Here is a 24,171-nt window from a genome sequence, read left to right as displayed (position 1 = left end):
GCTCTCTCCAAATGGATCGACATTGTGGATACAACACATACGTTATGGTGGGGCCTAAAAAACTTGGTGAGGTAAACTTCAGTAGCGAGCCTCGCTGCTCATCCCGTCAATACCTAATAGCGTCCCAAATAACGAGGGTAATTGGGTAAATGGTCCATTGATGGCCATCCAATTGACAATTTCCAACTAAGTGCAAATCCAATTTCATGTTCGGTTATCCGTGCCACTTACGGCTCCTGTTCGTGGATCGGGAGCGGATTAGGTCTTACCCGGTGACACCTTAGTGAGTGTTACCCTTACCGTATGGGGCCCACCTTGATGAAATTTTTTATATATCCATGCCGTCCATCCATTTTACCACATCATTTTAGAACGTTTTCTCAGAATATAAGTAGATCCAAATCTCAAGTGGACCACAAAACTGGAAACAGTGGTGAATGAGTATTAAGTACTTTTTGTGGGTCTAAAAACTTTTGGATCAAGAAGTTAGTCATATTATCCATACATCCAGGTCTGTTGACCTTATCAACGGGTTGGATGCGGCGTTACTTTGGGCAGTAGGAAGCTTTTAATGGTTGACATTTAATCACCACTGTTTCCTGTGATGTAGTCCAAATCTGCTTAATTTTTTGGAAAACTTCCTAAACTAGGCTGGAGAAACGAATGGACAGCGTGGATTTACAACACATCATCAAGGTGGGCCCCACGGTAAGGGTAACACCCGCTAACGTGTTACCCGGGTAAGATACATACAGTGATTCTCTATTGGATCACTTCAGTACTTCGATTATTTGACTCCTTTTGTTTTGACCGTATCCTTTAAAGTTTCTTTGTGGACCGTTTATTCAAAATGGCAATCTTGATTATTATTATTTTTTAAGGCGGATGCTTTCATCATTTAACTTTGTTAGATTGACGGTTTGGATCACTGAATATAACCCCCGATCCGACGGCTATAGCACGGGCAGCAATACATCGGGATGCATTCCAGCAAACCCAGGAAGGAAAACCACCAGCGGTCAACATTGTATAATCGATCGTTTTTTCATGTAAATGACTTATTTTAAGTGGGTCCCACTACTTTGGGCGGTTTGGATTTTAGGTAAACGCCAAGTCCACAGTAGTGGAGCCTCAGACGTATGCTTCCATATTCCAACGATATATGGTCCATCTGTGTACGTCGGGGGCTTCCAGTTGTAAATCCTGACCATTGGTCTGTTGGCTCCCACCGTCGACTGAGGATACCCCAAAAATCTTCTATTTGGAAGATCTGAATAGTCAATACAGTCCATCTCAGTGGGTTACATGGACGAACGGTTTAAATTACTCTGCGATCTGAAAGACTTTGCTCGGATTGAAAACGCGTGTGCATTTTAAAGAAAGTCCGTCCAACTACGAATTATTTTGATGAAACAATCTCAGCCTTTCAATTTATGGCCAGTAAATAGATGGCTAGAAAGAGATAAGCAAAAAGTGTCCACTCCAGATTCAATTGGAAAAGAACAAAGGACAGGATCTTGGAAATTTGGGGTCTGTTTGGGCGGTGGGATTAGAAGGGATTAAGTGGAATGGGATTCATCTGGTCCCGGGCCAATTCCACTCCATGTTTGGGAAGAATGGAAAAGTTTGTAATTGTGTTAAATGGAATTGCATTGGGTACCGTGCCAATTTCACTTAATATTTGGAAAGTTGTGTAGGTCCCACCATGATATTTGGGCTATATCCACACCGTCCACCCATTTATCCAGATTATTTTAGAGCATGGGCCAAAAAATTAGGTAAATCTAAAGCTCAAGTGGATCCCACCATAGAAAGCAACGAGGATTAAATACTTACCGTTGAAAACCTCTTTAGGGCCACATAAGTTTTGGATCTATCTCATTTTTAGGTCTATTCCATAAAATGAGGTTTCAAAACAAATGAATGGTTTAGATATAACACATGTGTTATTCTAATTAGTTTCAGATGATGGTGGGTATATCCATTCAATGTACCACCGTATTATCAACGAAGCATGGCATTAATTCTATGCCATGGCAATAGGGGACTATCCTGACATGAGTAATAATTATGCTTTTTGAATCCTATCCCACCCAATCCCTTCTGGTCCCACCGCCCAAACAGACCCTCAGAGATTTTGCAGAGAAGACCTGTCAACTTGGGACGCGGTTTGTGTAGAGACCCTACCACTAGCCAATGGTTAATGATCGGTGCTATGTGGGCCCACCATAATGTATGTGTTTCATCTATGCCGTTCATCCATTTTCCAATATCATTTTATGGAACCATACCAAAAATGAGATGTATGCAATCTCAAGTGGACCACATTACAGGAAACAGTGTACATTGAACATCCACCATTAAAACTACTTGAGGGCTGCAAAAGTTTTGGGTCAAGATTATATTTGTTTTCTTTCCTTCATCCAGGTTTGTATGACTTAATCAACAGGTTGGATGTTAAAAAAACATTACAGTGGGCCCTAGGTGAATTTCAATGGTGGAAATTCAATCACTACTTTTCCTTTGGTGTGGTCCACCTGAGACTTAAATTCCCCTCAAATTTTTTCTCAAGCTCTAAAATAATCCATAAAAATTGATGGATGGCATGGATAAAGCACATACAGCATGGTGGGTCCCACATATCCCCGACCACTAGCCACCTAGCTAGTGGCAACGTCACTATCCTAACCGCGTCCGTCAACCTGGGGACGACTGGACCAAGGGCGCCATTTCTTTAAAATGACAATTGCAGTTTGCACCCTCAGGGATGAACTTTGAAAGTGCACCGCCTTACACGTGGAAACGAATAACATACGTGTGTAACATCATATTAGCTTTTCAGGTGGGCCTCACCGTGCACATTCCATCCATAAAAAATCAGGCGAATATAATCATACGGTGGCATACACATGCACACAGAATCTGGACCGTTGGTAAACTTCTCTACACCGTTCATTTATTTCGTACTGCGTATCCCTATCCCCCCACCATCTACGTTGTTGGGATGGCCAGGCAAGAGCCTCTAAATGTAACACGTGTGAATAGGTCCACGCGTGAAGTGAGTGAACGCGCATTCAAGCGTGTGTAATCACCAGTCCGCCGGATCATACAATGTGCAGAAACACACGCGTAACCTGAAAGCACGTGTGTGAGCGATTTTCGGCACGTTTGTTAGTCCCCCTCCATCCGACGCGGATTTCCTGCTAAAGCCTCTCGCAGGAAGTTCTTGCCACTGGAATGTTAGTTGGGGCCCACCGTGATGTTTGTGATAAATCCACACCGTTCATCCGTTTTGGGTGATCAATTTATGGCATGGGAAAAAATGAGGTGAAAAAAATTTAAGTGGGCCAGACGAGTGGGAAAACCGGGGAAAGAGTTTCCCACCGTTGAAGCCTTCCTGGGATCATGTTTATAAGATATCCAAACCGTTTATAAGGTCATTGCCACTCGGATTAAGTGAAAAAACCAAAAAATCCGCCTGATATAAAACTTTGTAGCCATACAAATGTTTCAAACGGTGGTCACTGAATCTACACTGTTTCCTCTCGTACAGCCCACTTTAGTTTTTGATCCACCTAATTTTTAGTTTAATGCCCTAAAATGATATCCCAAAACGGATGGACGGTGTGGATTTATCAAAAACATCAAGGTGGGTACTACCCAGCATACCAGCGCAGTAACTTCCTCGCAGTACATCTCTTTTTTCTATGGCCCACCAGAATTCTGGATCCCGGTGAAAAATCTATAATCACGATTTTCATGGGTTCCCCATCACATGGACCGTTCGGATTTTGATACCATGACACGTGTATAAAGGTGCGCACGTGCTCAGGTAAGCATGCCTCCGATGACACACTGGCGAGGGTACAACAACTGCCGTACCGTGTGATCTTTCTCGCCAACGTACGAGGTTTTTGGACATCGGTACCATGAAAATGGTATGTCCCACCATGAAAATTAACATTCTTTAAAAGTAGGCTGATCGGCTTACTAGATGGACCACGCCTGTACGTTGAGTCAGACCATCGGTTGTTCATTGATTCAGCAGTATCACCCACCTGCCTGACTTTTGTGCCAGCTTATCCTCATGGTGGAGCCTATGGTTTCCATGGTACTGATTTGCTACACAAACAGCACGGTGGCAGGAAAGATGGTCCGTATCACAGGTTGCGGTCCACTCATCAATCGAGTGACACGTGCGAATGTGTGGTCCATCTGTTATAAAAACACCTGGAACGTGGCCCTAAGGAACACTGCCACCCTTCTGAAGGCCCGGATCTCCATCACAAGAGCTACTCCGGCACGTGTGTTGCTTTTGTGTTTGCACCGGGAGCATCGAGATACGAAACAGCGCATGTAATTCCATCCCGTGATTATACGACGCTGGGGCCGAACTTGTAAGGCACCGTTCTGTTCTAGTTCTCACAAGTGGGGTCCACTATTAGTTGATCCAAACCGTTGGTATTATGCAAATCACTGTGAATGATCAATCACGAAAAATCTACCTATAGAAAATTCGTAAACCTTATACTTCACTGGAGATTAATTCAACGGTCCCATACAAAGAATAAAATATCTCAATATTCCAAAGCAAAATCCCTTCAATCTCTGAGAAATTTCGTACACATGCCATCCACAGAGCGTCCCATCACACCAATGTTTGGATTAGTGAAAGATGGGACCCGCTTTTAGAAAACCTGAACGCACTGTGCCATCGCCCGGCTCGAGCATTGTGCAAATGCCGAGAATGTCTCAAGTCTAATGCTTCGACTATAAGTCACGGTTCACCCAGATAATAATTTCCATCCCTTCATGTTTATGAAAAATCCAAACCGTCAAATATATTATACACATTAAATTAATCAATTTAAAATAAATTTAGCCATGTATATTTATCAAATATACCACATTTGTATTTTTAATGTATAAATGGATAGTAATTATTTCATATTTTGTGGTCCACATAATTTATATATTGGTCTTAGGGGTCATTTGGCACAGTGGATTGAAGGGGTTTAAAATCCCTTAATTGTTTGACAACATAAAGTAACTGAGGGTTTCAAATCTAGAGGGTTTCCAGTCCCTACTTTGAGGGGTTTGTAATCGACAATGAGGGCTTAGATTACACTTAAAATCATTTCAATAATTACATATGTAACATGTGTGTTATTATATACTATAAATTTATTGGGCACATGACCCATTAATGATGATAAGCACCATCCAAACATTCCATGTAAATCCGTGATTAAAAATTTATGGTTAGTCACTTAGATATAATCTTGTGCTTGTGGCCCTTCTGAGACTTGAAATTTCATCATTTTCAGGCAAAACATATATTTCAACAGGCTTATCACACCAATTGTGTCAAAAATTACATATCTCATTAATTAAAGATATTAAAATTTATTTAGTAATTAAATTCAAACACCTATAAATATATAATGGATACGTACTTTTGTATTAAAATTAACTTACACTAAAGAGTGCCAAACACACTAGGAGAATTACAAATCTAAAGTGTTCCAAATACAGGGTTTTCAAATCTAGGCTCCCAGATAGGCCCTTGTTTTTTTAATATGGCATAAAAATGGTCATACCAAACTATTGAAATATTGGATTTCACATGAATTAATAGAATGGGACCGGGAGTAATCCGCTGCTGTAATTAAACTTGTAGTCCAACGCGTTGCACATGAGACCTCTCCTCCAGATACCTCACTTTCCCGTTGTTGTTGGTTTTTTAAGACAAACGACCCTCTCTTCTTCCATCTTTGCTTTTCGGAAACCCTAAAACTTGCCCAAAAAAACCCCCAAAATCTCTCTAGAGGATAAGAAGCAGACCCAAAATCCATCCGTTTTTTTTTATATACCAGATTACTCAAGTTCATCCATCCATCAAGGGTATGTATTTTTTCTCTTTGTTTTTTATTTTTTTGAGCTGATTACCTACAATCGGTTGTATGGTACGAGCCATCTTTTATGCCTTATGAATTTCTTTTTATTTCCACTTTTGCTGAAAATGCTTGTAAGAACGGGGAGTATGTTAATTTCGGGTTTAACAGGTTGTAGGCGATCATCTCTCTCTCTCTCTCTCTCTCTCTCTCTCTCTCTATCTGCTTTTTTTTTTTTCTTTTTTTTTTATATTTAATTTTTACATAGGTTTACAAAATCTAGGAAGTTATTAAGAAATCAATATTTGTACATAGGGTACACGTGTACGACATTGGGGCCGTTCATCTGTTGGGAGCTACCATGGATTGGGGGCATCCCAAAAAAGTATCATTGTCAAAGGATCCTAGCTGTCAATCGGACTATTCTTTTTTGAAGAGGAAATTTTTGCAGTTAGAAGGTAGATGTGCAAGCTAGGATTGAAGGAAACTAGTTGTAGGAATTGAAATGAACTAAAATTGATAACCAACTCAATTGGCTATACTGATAATTGCAAATTGAAGTTGATGTAATAGTTGAATTAATGCAACTAGATCAAGCTGAAACTAATTTCAATGAAATTCTACATACCAGATTGATATTCAAATTGCACACTACAAGATTGTAATAAGAGGCGATCACATTAAAAACCATCTACATGCATAGATAGAAAAAGGAGTAAAGACTGAGAGCAAAGCCCAACACTCATGTAGCCTTTATGCTAGAGATCACACAAATTGCTTACCAATTCTTCCCCTGTAGAAAAGCCTCTTAGAAGATTCTTATTACAAAATCTCAACGTTGTTCCATACGTACAGCCATGAGCAAGGTGTTCCAAAACGGTAATGGTGGCCGTAACGGTCACAATCGTTACCGTTATGATACGGGCCATAACAGCCATTACAGCCCCCGTATCGGCTGTTACATCTGTTTTTTATTTATTGAAAAATGCTGTTACTGGGCCTTTATGGGGCCCTTACAACCCCTTTTTCTTTAACGGCCGTTTCGACCCCATAACACGTAACGGTTATGACTGTTACCGTTACGTAACCGATTTTGAATACCTTGGCCATGAGGCCCTATTTTTAAACGTTACATGAATATGATTATTCCTTATCAAAGTATAACTTGGACTTTCTAAAATTGTAAGGAAACAACTAAGGAAACTAAAACAACAACAACTACAACAAAGAAAAGAAAACTGAAATAAATAAGGGACTCCATTCACATGTACTTAATTGGGATCCCATCTGGGCCTTTTCTTGTGTGCACTAGTGGAGCATGCAAGTGTGGGATGGGTGCGATTGCATCACCCTGCGATTGCATCACCCAAACATAATAATTTCTGCAACTATTCTTTTGATCAAGATTTCATAAAGCCATAGACATGTGTTTTGGCCGTGACCAAACATAGAGATCCCAAAGTTCCCTTTGAATCAACCTCTGGGTGTGTTTTGTTGCACCAAATATCATGATATTTCACAATTAATCAGTTTAAGAGTGTGCTTGACTTTGAGCACCAACTGCATCTCTACTTTCCTAAAATTGCCCATTAGCCAGACTTTCCTAGAATGCAGGAACAACCTACATTGCATAAAAAGCAGGAGCAAAACCTATGAATTGGGGAACGACAAATTTTTCCCGGAAAGGTTACTATTTTACTGAGAAAAGGGCAAAAAGCCCAAAGAATTACGGCCAAAAGGCAACAGAAAGGGAAATTCCTAGTGACAACTCCGCTCAAGGTTGACACCCAATCCTTAAAATTCAGGTTAGCCCTCCTAATTACCTTTAGAACTCTCCCACTAATGCAAAAGCAATGATTATTTTGTTCCCCCCATAACAGCTTACTGGCATAAGATACCTTATGCATGGGCATGCAAACTGATCTTTAAAGAGATTTATCACATGTGTGGATAGATGAGCCCATGTTGGGGACCATTTATGCATATGGCTGCACTCTGGCCGCATCAATTTGCCTTGGGTGGAAAACTTGTCTGCAAATTGAAGCTCGCATCAACCTCCAAATCTGCAATGTCGCTGCAATATGCCTATGGTTGCCTCGAGAGACTTTGATAATGAAGAGCCCCCAAGTTGCACAATCGTTTCACTGATCAGATCATGTGTTCTCTTCCTCTAAAGTGCTCGTCCGAGTGTAACATAAGTCCTGGATGCCTTCTTTTTCCCACAGCGACGACTGTATGGCTGTTTTTCTTGTCAACATGCATGGCATGCTTGCCCTTGTCAGTCTTGATGGCCTTTTCATAATTTGTTTTGACCTTGCCTTACAGTGGATCACCCTTTGTTGGGCTTCTCTCCCTAGACATCTAAGGAAAGAGTCTCAATATAGACAAGGTGGTCCGTATCGAGATGTGCTAGTTGCACTAGCTTCACATGTGGAGATGAGGAACATCAAACATGTGAGTGCAATATTTGAATGGGTACTCGCTTCTCAAGTGGAAACGAGGAACATGTGTCACTGATCAGAGCAGGTCATCAGGTGATCTCTGCTATGCTGATTGCTCATCTCAAAAATGTGACTGGAGCAATTATCACATGGCACATGTTTCAAAAATAGGCCAAAATTTGGATGACTATGATCTTTCACTCTGGATGATCATTGGGTGGACTTTGTTGTGTTGATTGCACACGTCAAAAGTCAGACTAAACAGTTCTCACATTGGCACACATGGTTCAAAAAAGGTCAAAGATTGGATAGCTAGGCTCTTCATTGTGGATAAGTTTTTGGGCGCATCACCAATCTAGCATGTCCCCTATAAGGTCAATGGTCTGGATCAATTAAACATGCGCGCCATTTGCATGGATGGGGCACATCGAAAAAGTATTCACTTCATGTTGCATCACTAGTTAACTCTAGAATGAGAGGCCACAACTAGAAAATGTCTAATAATCGATGATAAAAACCATCCTTTGATCCATGGCTCATCAATCATCCACAATAGTACCCTGAAGATGGATGGTTGTGATCATCCAACCAATCCTCCCCATGCGGAGCCTGCCAAAACAACCCAGTATAGCATGACCACAGGGGTCAAATTTCAATAGCTATTCGTTTTACCTCTGTCGCAAGTGAGGATTGCTATAATCTGTTGCTCCATTGGGGCCCACATGCGGAGGTTGTGCGATGACTTGGACGTCCAATGTTCTTGATACTATGTCTATATGTTTTGAGCAGTAAGTAATGCTTTATGAAAGAAAAGGACCCAAGGGCACATTCGGGCGCATTCAGAACAAATCCATTACAATGAAGAATCGACCAGCTAGGTACAACAGAACCCGAACTGATGGGTTCTTGATGTTATAATAAACAAGCTATGATCAAATAATCATAGCTTGTTCGGTGTAAGTTTCTTACAGTGCCTCCATATGACAAAGCATCTAGAACGTGGACAGTTTAGAGCATCAGATGTGGACCCCAGTAGGGTGACACATGCTGGCCATCCTGAGTGGTGCCGGAGGCAATAAACTCAGGACTAAATAATCTAGGATGTTTCTAAATTCCAGGATGGGGGATGATACGGCTGAGCCAGTGGAGTACAGTAGAGCCACTTGTCCATAGCATGTGGCTGGGACTCTGAGATGTCCATACAGTTTTTACCTTATCATGGATCGAAAATGGTTGAAGATACACATAAATTGAATGATCCAAACAATATGTTCAATTCCATCCTTCATAGATGGCAGAAAGACAAAAAGGATTCATGGTCAATATTCAGTCCAATGAAGTTAAGAAAACCATTGTTTTAACTAGCCAATAGTGTGTAGTGTAGCATTCGCTCCTTTGAAGCATGAGGCGTAAGCTACTTGCTACTTATAGATTTTTAATCAAGGTTGTGCTTGGTTGCACCAATTTCATGACATTCACCAAATTGGCCTGAGTAATAATGAAATTTAACAAAATTCCATGATATTTGGTGCAACCAAATGCAACCTAAAGTAATAGGAAAGGGTAATCATTAAGTATAAAGGTTAACAAAAAAGAGCAATGAAACTGATTTAATATTGTTACTTATATTGTTTTTACTAAAAGCATTAAAAAGATCAACTAATTTTTATTAGAAATAAAAAATGTAACAAATCAGTGAAAAATGACTTGTAACGTGAGCTAAGTAGCACCCAATGAGGTTTGGGCGAGCGGCCATCACTTCTGGTTTGCTCCCTGCATGTGTTGGTTCGACTCCCATCCTCGGCATTACCCGATACATGTGGTTGTGAGTGATTGCGTATATCCGCAGGGAATAGTCTCGCCTTAAAAAGGGGTGTGGACACCCTGTGTCTTCAAAAAAAAAAATGTGAGTGAAGTAGCGTGTAGTATGTGCAAATTATCATGTAGCGTAGGATATATGCAAATTATCATGTAGCGTAGGCTATATGCAACTTGAGCTATTTTCATGGGCTACATAGTGTAAGCTACACTCTACATGACATAGCTATTAAAAACACTGAAGAAAACTAATAATGTCTACTATTTTCTAATATGTGTGATTTGGCCCCACATATGGACAACTTGGATTGATTGGTCACCCTAGCAATGACTTTGATGCGGAGAGATGGCTCTACCATATTCCGTTTTTAACGGATCTACCATATCATCTTCCGTTATAGAAACATAGTCCAAATTAGAAGCATGTGGCATGGCCTTCTTTTTTCTGTATAGTAATACTTATTTTAATACCCCATCTAAGTGTGATGGTTGATATGCAGGCACTTAGATATTGTACAGGTGGCAGAGCTCAAACCAAAATGTCAAAATTGTGGAACTCAGTGTAAATAGGTCATCATTGAAACGTCAGATTGCTTTAACTTTCTTAATCTTTCATTCTCATACTTTTTTTAATCCAGACCGTTGGCTACTTCTCATTTTGACGTCCAATTAATTTCCACCAATTGACCATTTTAGTAATAAAATACCTCTACTTTTCTGATGCAATCCATTTGAAGTGGGACTGTCCGTTTGGACGGTTTCATTTGAATTACTTCTTCAACAATTATTTATGAGTTTGTTTTTAGATATCTGCGAAAGGAGAAGCAACATGGAAGTATTTTCTAGGGTGTCCTACATCGAACCAAACTCTGCATTGCGAACTGGGAAGCGGATTGCGTCCTGTCCCCACATGGACGATAATCCATCCAGGAAAGGCTTTGTGGGGCCCAATGTGATGTATGGGTTTTATCCACACTGTCCATCCATTTTGCCAGATCATTTTAGGGTATGAACCCAAAAATGAGGCAAACCCAAGGTTCAAGTGGACCACAAAGTGGGGATTGAACACCCTCCATAAAAAACTTCTTGGGAGCTGCAGAAGTTTTTGATTGAACTGAAATTTGTGTTTTCCCTTCATCCACGTCTATATGACCTTATGAACAGGTTGGATGGCAAATAAACATCACGGTGGCCCTTAGGAAGGTTTCAATGCTGGGGTGTCATTATCACTGTTGCTTCCTGTGGTGTTGCCCACTTGAGCTTTGGATCTGCCTTATTTTTGGGCTCATATCCTAAAATGATCTGGAAAAATGGATGGATAGCGTGGATAAAACCAATGCATCATTGTGGGCCCCATAGAGCCCCTGCATAGACGGATTATCATACCGGCGGGGCAGGACGCAATCCGCTTCCTGCAAACTGTATCTATTACTTTAATGCTGAAACTGTAGTCACCTTTCAAAGAAGTATATGAAATACTTCTGTCTTTGTGATTGCCTAGAATAGTTGCACAAATTTTCTACCCAAGTGCCTCTCCTGCTTCAAAATTGCGCACTGATTTCACTTCATAGCTGTTTATACTTGCAAACATTTTGGAACAGACTTCCTCACTCCCACACCTGAATCCGTTGTCGCTTTGGTTCACGCTTAATGTAGTGATAGCCTAGATTTTTCATGTTTAATGTTGGAGCTTGTTACTACTAAAAATAATAAATAATTAAGTAAATGTTGGGACCTTCTAGCATATTTGGACATTTTGACTTTCTTCTACAAACCAATTCCGTCATTGTATTTTTATGTATGACTAGGTAATGCAGGGCTTACCTGAGAGAACTGTGGCTTCAAAATTTCCTGCAGGAAGCTCAGCTGATTCCACTAGTAGAGATCCAAAGACAGTTAGTTTGGATAAAAAAGCTAGCCATACTAAGTCTACGAAGGCTTTCTCATTGTCAAGCTTCTTTTCATCTACTTTCTCTATCTTTGACTCATACTCTGGGTCAGCTTCCTGCAAAGAGAAGGAGTCTAACACTACTAAATATGGTTGGACGGCAGCTGTGAGGAGAGTTGTGATGAGCGGTTCAATGAGGAGACTACAAGAATATTTATTGGGGCCGAGGACTGATGTTTCTAGCTCAACCAGTGAAATATGGCTTCTCGGTGTATGCTATAAAGTTTCGCCAGAAGAGTCATCTGGTGATGCTACCCTTAGCAATGGGTTAGTTGAATTCTCAGAGGATTTCTTATCACGAATTGTGATGACATATCGGAAAGGTCAGCTTTGTGTTACAATGGACAGTAAGAAATTGATTTTTGTGGTCAAACTTCACCTCTCTTAATTGTGTGAATCTGTTCTTTGACAGGTTTTGATGCTATTGGTGACTCGAAGTTTACTAGCGATGTCTACTGGGGTTGCATGCTTAGAAGCAGTCAGATGCTTGTTGCCCAGGTATTGGGTTTTACATCCTTGAATGATATCAAGGAATGGATCTTTATAGTTTTCTGTTTTTCAGTAATTTTGTTATGCATTTTGTTCGATTACTGGTTACAGAGGTGGAATTCCCTAACACCAGTCGTAGGTTAAGCTTCATCTAACCTTATTTGCTCATGTGTCAGTATGTCATGTGAATAAGACATCTGAGCCATGCATAGGGCCCATCATGAGGATTTCTTTGCCCCCAAATCAGGCTGGTTGTGCGGTAGCCAGGTTGCACGTGTGCATTAAATCATATATTCAGCTGCTTTGGTTTGAACGATACAACCTTTGTCCATACAAGGTGGCCTGCCTAATGAGTGTGAATGTGTGATTTCTGTACCATGTGATTGTCGTGTAGTGACCTACCCTATGCATGGATTGGATGTCCATATGTGATGCAGTGCAAGATGGTTTGCAGTTTAAGCTTATCCATTAACTGTTTGTAGATGATCATTCATCCTGGTTATATTTGCTTCTTTCTTTTTAAGAGTATACGAACTGCTATAACCCTCCTGTTCATTAGATGAGTAGAGACAGTGTAGTGTGTGTGAGCGATCCTGGGTTCTATCCCTGGTGGTGTTACCTTTCCAAAAAAAAAAAAAAAACTGATAATTGTTTTTTTCCCTCTTTCCCAGGCATTGCTTTTTCATCACTTAGGGAGATCTTGGAGAAAGCCCGTGCAGCAGGTGAGATGGATGGATATGCTATTACATTGTAGTTTAGGTGCCATTTTGGACAGGGAAGTCGTTACTCTTGTAATGTAGCAATTTTTTTTTTTCTCCCAACAGAGAAATTAATGCAGCTCCTCCAATTGACCACAAAATATTGTGGTATTTGATTCCTGAAAAAAGAAAAAAAGTGTTGTGGTATTTGGCGGAAAGCCTGATGAAGTCCATGATATATTTGCATTCATTGTCAACCGACTCAACCCTGAGAATTATCTCCTTGCAATTGCATGGGAATGCCACCTTGGCCAAATGGCTCCTTGGGTATAGCTTCTTAATGGTTGGAATTACAAAGCTGGTTTGCTATTTGATATGGTGTATTAAAGTGTCATGTGTTTTAGATTGCTCATGATGGTTCCATGTTGATTATGCAGCCATTTGATCGGGATTATATTGAGATTTTGCATCAATTTGGTGATTCCGAGCAATCCGTGTTCTCAATACACAATCTCCTTCAAGCTGGGAAGGCTTATGGCCTAGCTGCTGGTTCATGGGTGGGCCCATATGCCACGTGCCGCTCATGGGAAACTCTTGTCCGTGCCAAGAGAGAGCAGAACAATGTCGAAGAAGGCAATGGGTCCTTCCCAATGGCTGTTTATATTGTTTCTGGTGATGAAGATGGGGAACGGGGTGGAGCACCAGTTGTCTGTATTGAAAATGCTACCAGGCTCTGTTCTGATTTTTGCAATGGTCAAGCTGCTTGGTCACCTATTCTCCTATTGGTTCCACTGGTTCTTGGGCTCGACAAGGTTAACCCCAGGTACAAAAATTATTGAAATCGTAACTTACACGATGATGATGTTTCTCTTTTCTAGTTTTTCCGAGAGTTGTTTATGGGAGTTGAATCATAGAGTTCGACATGACTTTTACATGACATTCTTTGGCTTTAAAAGTGTGAAATAACTTGGCTGATTTTGGTTCATTGTTTCATCTTTGAACGCATGAAAAAAACATCATATTGGACATAGCTTTTAGCTTTTTACCGTTTGTAGGTAAGTGTGCTGAGGGGTGATAATATGCATTACACAAGGGGGATGGATATCGTATGTGTAGATGTGTTTATTATTATTATTTTTTTGAAGGCATATGAATGAATTTTATTGGAAACAACCTGGCCAGACCAGGAAAAAGAATACAAGAGACCAGAAGGTTAGACTTCCAACATAGAACAGACTATGTTCAGGTCTAACTGAAGGTGCTTGGTAGCCCATTCAATTACATCCCTTAAGACCTTCCTCATAAACTGATCTTGAGAGCAACACTTGTTATCAAAACACCGAGCATTACGTTCAGCCCAAAGATTCCAAAAACCAGCTAAAAGAGACAGCCTCCACACTGCTTCCCTCTCCTTTGCCAAACAAACACCATGCCAAGCCCACATGAACTGCGAAACTGAATACGGCATAGACCAGTCGATGTCAAAAAGCTTGAGAATATGGTTCCAAAACTGACTTGCGAAAGGCAGTGGATTAGAAGGTGGTCTACGGATTCCGCGCTGCTCATACAAAAAAGGCAGATGTTTGGTAAAATCATTCCCCTTTTTGGCAGATTGTCTACCGTCAATATCTGCTTCCTGCTTGCCAGCCAGGGTAGGAGAGGACAGCGCCCCCAAAGAAGGGAAGTCTCCTTGCAGCGATCTGGACCCACACCACAGATCCTCCCAGAACCTAATGCAATCGCCATTACCAAGAGAAAATGCTGAGGAAGCTATAACTGAGGGAGATACCACTAGGATGGCCTTCCACATAGCTGAGACCCGATAAAGAGGGGACTTTTTTAGTCTCCCAGCCTCTCTCTTCCAGCCCGTGCCTATGAGGTAAGAAATCTCTCCACAACCTTCCATCCTCGACCCCAAACCTCCATTGCCATTTTCCCAGCAACACCATATTCATAGATTCAAGATCCCTAATCCCCGTGCCACCTTCAGCTAGAGGACGGCAGACTTCGCTCCAGCTTAGGAGATGAAATCTGTGCTTATACTCCACCCCATGCCATAGGAAGTCCCTTCTGATTTTTTCAAGTTTCTGTAAAACTGAGTTCGGGCGTCTGAATAGAGACATGTAATATAAAGGAAGATTTGGAGAGTGCCCACTTGATGAGAGTAATTCACCCAGCTAGAGAAAGATGCCTTCCTTTCCATCTTGACAGTTTCCATTCAAACCTCTCGATTACCTTGCTCCACAAATGCTTAGGGGGTTTCCCCATGCATAGGGGAAGCCCCAAATAGGAAGAGGGGAAGGATCCTGCTTCGCATCAAAAAATTGCCGCAAGCTCTATCACGTCTTCTTTGGATAGCCCTATCCCCAACATCTCGCTTTTATGTGCATTGATTTTCGGCCCGGAAACCTCTTCAAAGCAACCTAGAATTTTTTGCAAACTATCTATCTTTGCCAGATCTGCTTCACAAAATAGAAGTGTGTCATTTACGAACTGCAAATGGGAGACAGTCGGCCTGGAATCAAACTGCGACAGCCCAGAATTAATTGGAGCTGCTGACCTTTTGATAACATTGCACTCAAGGCCTCTGCTACTACCGTGAACAAAAATGGGGATAGTGGGTGCCTTGCCTTAGGCCCCTTGAGGCTTTGAAGAAACCCTTTCGGGATCCCTTGTGTAGATGTGTTTATGTATACACATACATATAAATACATACATGTGTGTATTTAGAGGTGATAATATGCATCATACATGGGGCATGGATATCACGAACACATATCTGTGTGTGTGTGTGTGGATGTGTTTATATTATGCATATACATTTGAATACGTGCGCGTGTGTGTATTTGCAGCCTACCCAGCATATAACTTCAACCTTACCTGTGCTTGCAACATTTAATCTGTCCAATAGGTTGCCCCATCATGAGGTTCATGTTGTGGAAAAATCAGCCACATCCACTCATTGAATAGACAACACTGGTATTCTTCTATTTATGTTTGGCTGGATATTGTTTTCTTTGGTGTGGCCCACCTGATGAATAGATAGGGCTGATTTTTGCACTAGTGATTCTCATGGTGGGGCCAACCTGTTGAAAGGGTTGGATGTTGCATGAACATAATAGGGTTGAAGTTATCTGTTGGGTGGACCGTAACTTGTGGTCCAAGTGGTTGGACTTGAACCTTCTCATTTATACATAAATCCATACATACAAATACGCAAGTGTTATCAGAATCATACTATTCATATCGTATAATGTGGGTGTATGGTTCGAATCGTACACCCAAATCGTAAATATTAAATAATCATATGATAGTGGGAATCATACGATAGTCGTAAAGTGCGTAAATGGACCTAAAATTACTTAAGAATTCAATTTTTTTCTTCATTCGTTGTACCTTTTGCTTACGAAACATGAAAAATGCACTCCCATATTAAAATCCCCTCTCTCTTTTGAAAGAGAAGATTTGGAGATTTCGATGTTCAAAAACCCAAAACAAAGAAACCAAAACATATTTTTATTCGCAATGGAATAAAATGCCCCCCTTTTTTTAAAACATGATTCTACACTCAAGAAAGGTACAAATGATCAAAATCATTAAAGTACTCTTGTATGTTTTTCAAAGTAATTTTTAAAAAGGATAATAAAAGAAAAAAAGAAAAAGACAAGAGTCCCTTTTTTTTTTTTTATATATATATGAAGGATAATTCATGATTTTTATTCACCACAACTTGGGAAAAAAAAAGCCACTCTAAAGAAGCTAATTTTTTATCGGTGCTCGGCAGGCCGTCTCCCAACTTCTTTTGTCTGTCTCACTTTATGCATAGAAAAGCCCCCAAAGTTCATGTGGGATAAGGTAATTGAAAGATTTGGTGTGTATCTAGCTAGATGGGAATGTAGATATCTATCCTTGGGTGACCGGTTAACTCTCATTAAGGTAGCGTTATCAAATCTTCCCTTCTACTTCATGTCCCTCTTTAAATGTCCGGCATCGATTCTAGCATCTCTAGAAAAACTTAGATGGGATTTTTTGTGGCATGGAAAAGAAGAGAATTAAAAATTCCATTTGGTCAGTTGGAAGGAGGTCTGTAATCATATTGATAAAGGAGGGGCAGGTATAAAAGATCTCAAAAACATGAATCGGGCCCTCATAGGCAAATGGACGTGGAGACTTGGGACCGAGAGCGGCGCTCTTTGGAACAATCTAGTCAAAAGTAAATATGGTGCTTCGAGTGGGGGATGGTGGACAAAGGATTCTCCTAATTATAAAGCCTCGGCCCTTTGGAAAGGTATTTTATCGATGAAAGAGGAGGTTCTAAAAGGTATTTGCTTTGCAATTGGTAAAGGTAATTGCATCCATTTCTGGGAGGATATCCGGGTGGGGGACGAGTCCCTTAAGTGCTTTCCTGCATATTTATAACCTTGCCGCTAACAAGGCCATTTCAGTGGAGGGGTGTTACTTAGTCATTGGGGGAGAAGTGGTGTGGAATCCGAAGTGTAGAAGAAACCTTTGAGACAGGGAGATTGAAGAATTCGTTGCGCTCCTGAATCGTATCCAAAACAACAAAATGGATCTTCTTAGCGCAGATAGGATTTTGTGGTAGCTGAAAAAACAGGGTTATTTTCGGTAAAATCGTTCTATAGCTTCCTCTCCGGCCATATGCAGTCAGCAGAAGATGAATCCTCTGAGCAAGTTTGGAAGATTCAAGTCCCCCCCAAGATACCAGTTTTTGGTTGGTTGGTGGGTAAAAAAAAGGTGCTGGCAATAGACAATCTCAGAAAAAGGGGAATGTATCTCACAAATATCTGTCTTTGTTGTGTGGTTGATGAAGAAATGGTGGATCATCTTTTTATCCATTGTTCTCTTTCCTGTCAGATTCGGAATTACCTCCTTTCTCGGTTTAACATCTACCTCCTTTCTCGGTTTAACATCTCTTGGGTTTCTCCTTGCTCATCTCGCAGTTTTTTTCAAGCATGGTATGGATTTACGCGTGGAAAGCAAAGATCTTTAGTCTGGAGAATCTCTCTTGGCAGCTTGGTGGGCAGTGTGGGAAGAAAGGAATGCTAGATGTTTTAATGGTATCTCCAATTCGTTTGAGAGTATTATGCTCAGGGTGATTTCTTTCATAACAGACTGGACCTCTTCTGTTGTCAAGCTACAAAGTTGTAATTTATCTTTTTTTGGGCTCTAGTCGATCCGCTCCCTCAGCAGATTAGCTATCTTTTTTTATTCCTCTTTGCTTTTTCTAATAAAGTTTTCGTTATCTCTCAAAAATAAAATAAAATCCAATATACAACACACATCCCCAATATCTATATTAGAGCAAATAAATGCCCATTCTATAACATCCCTCTTAATTTTCCAAAAAGATTCCTTATAGGGTGCCCTCTTGTTGCGAAAGCACCCGGAGTTCCACTCACTCAAATGTTCCAAAGAACCGCTAATAAGGATAGGCACTAGACAGTTCAGTCGGTCTTAGGAAGGTGGACCTCATGCCACATCTTTAGCAAAGAAGCTATTGAAGAAGGCATCACCCAATCTATATTAAAAGACTAGAAAAGATGAGACCATACATGACGGGCATACGTGCAATAAATGAGTAAATGATCAACAGACTCTGTGTCTGCCATACATATGAGGCAAACATTTGGGAGAGTTATGGCCCTCTTCTGAAGGTTATCGATTGTGAGAATGCACTTCCTCCCACCAACCATGCAAAGGAAGCGACCTTGGGAGGGGCCCCATAAAACCAAAAGGCATGGTAGCATTCATCTTCTCTTGAGATCGCTGGAGACTGAATCTTTTAATAGAGGGACTTACCTGAAAAGGAACCCAGTGGATAAGCATTCCAATATAAGCGATCCAGAAGGCTTGGTGAAGGGAACAACAGCTGTAGGCGATCCAGCAGCCTCACGATCTCCTTCACCTCTCCACCATGCAAAGCTCTACGACATGGGGGACACCAAACACCACCTCTTACCAACACAGAATAGCAACTAGCTACCGATATGTTTCACAATGGAGACAATCTGGCTAAGGAAGGGTAAGGGGGTAAGGGGCGCGATAGGCCCTTAGGTGAAAATCTTGAGATTTGCAATCTTTCTGACATTGAAGCTGCATCTATTGAAAGGCCATTTTCGGAGGATGAAGTTAAGGCTACCATGAAATCTTTGGGAAGGAATAAGGCCCCAGGTCCCAATGGCTTCTATAAGGAGTTTTAGGAAGTGGTTAAAGGGGATATCATGAACTTCATGTCGGAATTGTATGCAAGCGGTCGTTTGTCGATGGAGACACCCCACCACCCTCCCCCAAGTGGCCCTCGATCGTCGCTTCCATTTAATCTTTTCCTCATTAAGTTTGCTCAAATATTCTTGAGACAGCCACACTGCATCTTTTGGCAACTTGCTGTGACAACATTGCTCCTGCGAGCAAGATCTAAGTCGCTCATCAGGCCTCACCCTGTAGCTGAGTTGTTTTAGAAATCAGGTAATCAGATCATCAGATGAGCCACATGTTTAAGAAATTAACTATTGTAAAGTGACATTGACCGGCAACACTGACTCATATTCATCAGATACATTTTTCTCATCTGATGATCAGACTAGCCTGATTTTTAAGAAAGGGCAGTTCCAGCTGACGACTGGCATAGATCTGACAAATGTGTGCCTGCTTGCTAAGTGAGAGGGTTCCAGGTAGAAACCTTATTGTTCTGATATTTGTGTTTGTGCTTACTCCTTTTTACAATTTATCTCCACCTTCACAAAAAGAAGTCACCATATAAGAGGATAAGTGCTTGACTGCTGTCAGAGCACTTATGTTATAGAACTTGTAGTTGCATTGGGATACTTAGTCCAATCCATTGATCCAGACTATTTATTAGGTCCAAGGCACATTTCATAGGCTACCATGCACACATCTCAATTATCTGGAAAATACTAACCATTTGATCAGTGGCATATAATACCATCATCATAATCATCATCATCTAACCCTTTTCACAATTAATTGGGATCAGTTACATGAATCTTGTTCTGCTCTTCTACTCTTTCAAGGGCCAGACATTCAGTTAGACCAGAGATTCAGTTAGACCATAGTTCATCATCTTTTCTTACTACATCCATGATCCTTATGGGCCTTCCCCTTGCCCTTTTAGAGCCTTCAACTTGTACCAGCTTACGTCTTCTAACTAATGCTGTTCTTGGTCTCTGATGCACATGACCAAACCAAGCATGCTTTCCCTCATCTTTATTGCCTAGTGGTGCTACTCCTAAATTCCCTCAAATGCAATCATTTCTAATTCTGTCCTTCGCTGTCTTGCCACTCTTCCATCTCAAGATCCTCATTTCAGCTAATCCTATGAACACGTTCTTTAACCCTGCAACATTATGAAATTTAATATGGTTGGTCAAGATTATTTATACTCCAATAAGTTGAATCCACAATTTGATACATCTATTTGTTAGAGCCATTATGGGTTGCTTATGATTATAATGGATTTCTCTCTTAAGCAATCATAACCATTCTATTTATGGCTTGGAAAATGGGTGGCTAGAGAAATTAAGGCGAAATAAAGGATGGATGGGATCATCCTATCAGTACGATTTTTGCATAGTAGTCCATGAAATGTGTTATATAGACAGTTCATTCAGATTGATCGACTGGACCGTCCAACTGAACCATTGCAAGTAGGAGCACTGGAGCATTTCCCATGAGAGAAATTAATTGCTTTAGCTTGGATTCCGGGTGGTTTTCCTTTCATTAGATCATTTATCTTCTGAAATTTTCTTCTGATGCTCCTCCGAATATGTTTCTGACAATTTCTTTTTTTATATATAAAATTTTTAATCCATTCCTATATGATCACTTGTATGACTGTATTGGATGGTCAGAGGAGCATGGTTCTTCTGATGTGCAATTCATGTAAGATCTAGTGCCTTAAAAGATTCAGTTAATTTGACTTCTTAATCAGGTATATCCCATTGCTACGGGAAACATTCACCTTCCCTCAGAGTCTTGGAATCTTGGGTGGGAAACCTGGGGCTTCAACTTATATTGTTGGCGTGCAAGATGATAAAGCAATCTATCTGGACCCACACGAAGTTCAACCGGTACAATCATAATCTTGAATTTGTTCTGTTTACTATCTAATCATTCATGGGCTCCACAATTTTATAAAACAGATGTCTACTGTTTTTATGTGCTTGTCATACAAGTGGTTGCCATGCGACTTTCGATAAAGTATAAGTAGTGCAACAACCAGCTTGACTTGTTTCAGATCTTCCTAAAATCTGAATAATGTATAATTATTGGAGATGCATAATCGAATTTCTTCTCTTCTTTCTTTCTTTCTTTTCTTTTCTTTTCTTTCTTTCTTTCTTTCTTTCTTTTTCTTCTTCTTCTTCTTCTTCTTCTTTTTTTTGTAATTGTTAAAAGTGCTATGACATTCTCCTACATCAAAATTTATTTTTTCATTCCATTTGAATGGGGCCTAATTCCACCAATTAAAAACCATGCTTGCAAATGCCAATTGACTTCTAAGAGCCTATGCACATTGCTCGATAGGTGGTGCTTGACCTCTTCGTGATGTTTATTATGTCAGGCGGTTGATATTGCATTGGATAATCTAGAGGCGGATACTTCATCCTATCATCCCAGGTATATTGGGAGGTCCTTTTTATTTTTAGTTTTTGTTCATTCATGATGAGAGATGGTAACATTTGTAGACCTTACTGTTTCTGCCTTACTTGTTTTTCTTTTACTTTTATTTTAATTTCCTTCTTGCAATCTGCTCCAGTGTTGTGCGGCAGATGCCCCTTGACACAATCGACCCATCCTTGGCAATTGGATTTTATTGCCGTGGCAAAGGTTGGTGGGCTACTGCTTCTGACCTTTTCTTTTTTTCTTTTTCTTTTTCTTTTTTAATTCATGAAGTTCCAGGACTGGGCCATTTGTCAGGTGGGGGCCACCTGGTACATGACCTAACTCAAAAGTAGGCGAGGCCATGAACAGATGGGGGTGGATTAAGTGTGGCCCTGGCCTCGCCCAAGACTGTGCAGCCCTTACCGTAGGGCCCACCTTCATGTATGTCTTCTACATCCATACTGTCCATCTGTTTTGCCAGATCATTTTAGGGCATGAGCCCAAAAATGAAGCAGATCCAAATCTCAGGTGGACTATACTATAGGAAACGAAGATGATTGAACACCCCACCATTAAAATCTTCCTAGGGCCCACCGTATTGTTTATTTTTCATCCAATCTGTTGATAGGATCACACAAACCTGGATGAAGGTAAAAAAAGCAAATATCAGCTTGATACAAAACTTGTGGCCCACAAGAAGATTTTAATGGTCAATCACCACTGTTTCCTATGGTATGGTCTATGTGAGATTTGGATCTGTTTCGTTTTTGGGCTCATACCCCAAAATGATCTTGCAAAACAGATGGACACTGTGGATATAGAATACATGAAGGTGGGCCCACGGTAAGGGCTGCACCTTCTTGGGTGAGGCTGGGGCTGCACCTAATTCCCTCCCTGTACAGACGAGGGAGGTGGACAATTTGGAAAAGATAACTGATGGTCTTTATTGTGCAAGTGTGGCCCAGCTGATGAGTTGACTTTTGGAGTACGTCATGGTCAGAGCACCACCTGATAAGGTGGCTCGGACATTGTGCAGTCCTGCCAAGTCGGCACATTTATGTGAATTCCATCTTTTCTCTCTGATTGTGCAAATTGCTTCTCTTGTTTTTTGTTTTTTGTTTTTTTTTTTTTTTGTTCTTTTTATATCATGCTCTTTGGGTGTGTGTTGACTAGAGAGGTTCCTTGATGGGTGTGCACGCAGGTGATTTTGATGATTTCTGTGCTCGAGCTTCCGAGCTAGCAGGTCAGTCAAATGGAGCTCCACTGTTCACCGTGGCCCAATCTCGCAATCTTCTGAAATCGGTCCATCATTCTGATGAGCCAGTCGAGGGATTAGATAGCAGTCAGGATACCTTCGATGCAGACAAGTTGCATGACTGTGGTGCTGATGACACGCATGAGGATGAGTGGCAAATCCTATGAGGATCCAACTTGGGGGGATTTGGAAGGCGTAAATATCTGATCAGGGTAAAGAGGCATATGTTTGTGGGTGGCCGTTGCAACCTATCCAACTGTTTTCTCTGTTTTCATTTTTTTTTGGATGTGTTAGAGATGATGATGGCAATGGTGATTGCAATGGCAATGGCGGTGATGATGATGGTGATGGCCATGGTTGCGACGGTGGCGATGATGCTGATTCTGTCACACGTGTATGGTAGCCAACTTGTCTCTATCTTGAATCAATTTATTTTAATTTAAAACAAAAATAAAAGCTGTATTATTTGTATGATATGAAAAAATTCTTGCAAGAGATTATGACCTTTATTACCTTTCCGCTTCCCGCCGCAAAATCAATTTCAAGTGCGCCCGTTGCGTCAACATGAGAGTTGTGTGCAGGTCCAGAGCATTCATCACTGTCCACTCCAGTGCGAGTTCTGTAACCGGCTTTCTTCATGTGTGTGGTGCCCACCTGATAAACGGACCAAACCAGAGTAGGGTCCGAAGCTTTCGTGTCCGTGCCGCTACTCAATGTAGCACCCCACCATACGAATGTCTGGGGTCCTACACTGATGTGCCACATTGGAACATGGTGTGTTTTTGTTCAGTGATTGCAGTATGGGGCGGTTTGAAATTAGCAATTCACATGCAAGGAGGTGTGAGATTGTGCTCAAAGTCGCAGTCAGATAAACTGCTACATTGTTGAATAATTAAGAAAAATAGTTGCACTGCTAGCTCAAATTTTAAACAGTTGTTCATTGTGAGTTGGAACTATGAAGTTTTAGAAGACCGACTCAATGATTTTA

General features: G+C 40.8%; 1 protein-coding gene across 7 annotated transcripts; it reads left to right on the top strand.

The window, feature by feature from the left end:
- Nucleotides 1–5,733: 5,733 nt before the first annotated feature.
- Nucleotides 5,734–23,701, top strand: LOC131253578 (cysteine protease ATG4B-like). 7 transcript variants are annotated; one of them, XM_058254630.1, is made up of 10 exons: nt 5,737–5,904; nt 12,011–12,101; nt 12,206–12,424; nt 12,514–12,599; nt 13,262–13,312; nt 13,726–14,111; nt 21,258–21,396; nt 21,888–21,943; nt 22,083–22,153; nt 23,130–23,701. In XM_058254630.1, the coding sequence occupies exons 3-10, from the start codon at nt 12,223–12,225 to the stop codon at nt 23,348–23,350; spliced, it is 1,212 nt and encodes a 403-aa protein (XP_058110613.1). In that variant the 5' UTR covers nt 5,737–5,904; nt 12,011–12,101; nt 12,206–12,222; the 3' UTR covers nt 23,351–23,701. The 7 variants fall into 7 exon arrangements, with proteins under 7 accessions (XP_058110616.1, XP_058110610.1, XP_058110613.1 ...); XM_058254631.1 differs by having other exon boundaries at nt 11,971–12,101; XM_058254627.1 differs by having other exon boundaries at nt 5,736–5,904; nt 11,962–12,424.
- Nucleotides 23,702–24,171: the final 470 nt, after the last annotated feature.

This window comes from Magnolia sinica, chromosome 8 (genome assembly GCF_029962835.1).
Source record: "Magnolia sinica isolate HGM2019 chromosome 8, MsV1, whole genome shotgun sequence".
NCBI lineage: Eukaryota > Viridiplantae > Streptophyta > Magnoliopsida > Magnoliales > Magnoliaceae > Magnolia > Magnolia sinica.
This window is presented reverse-complemented; position numbering and strand designations above follow the sequence as displayed.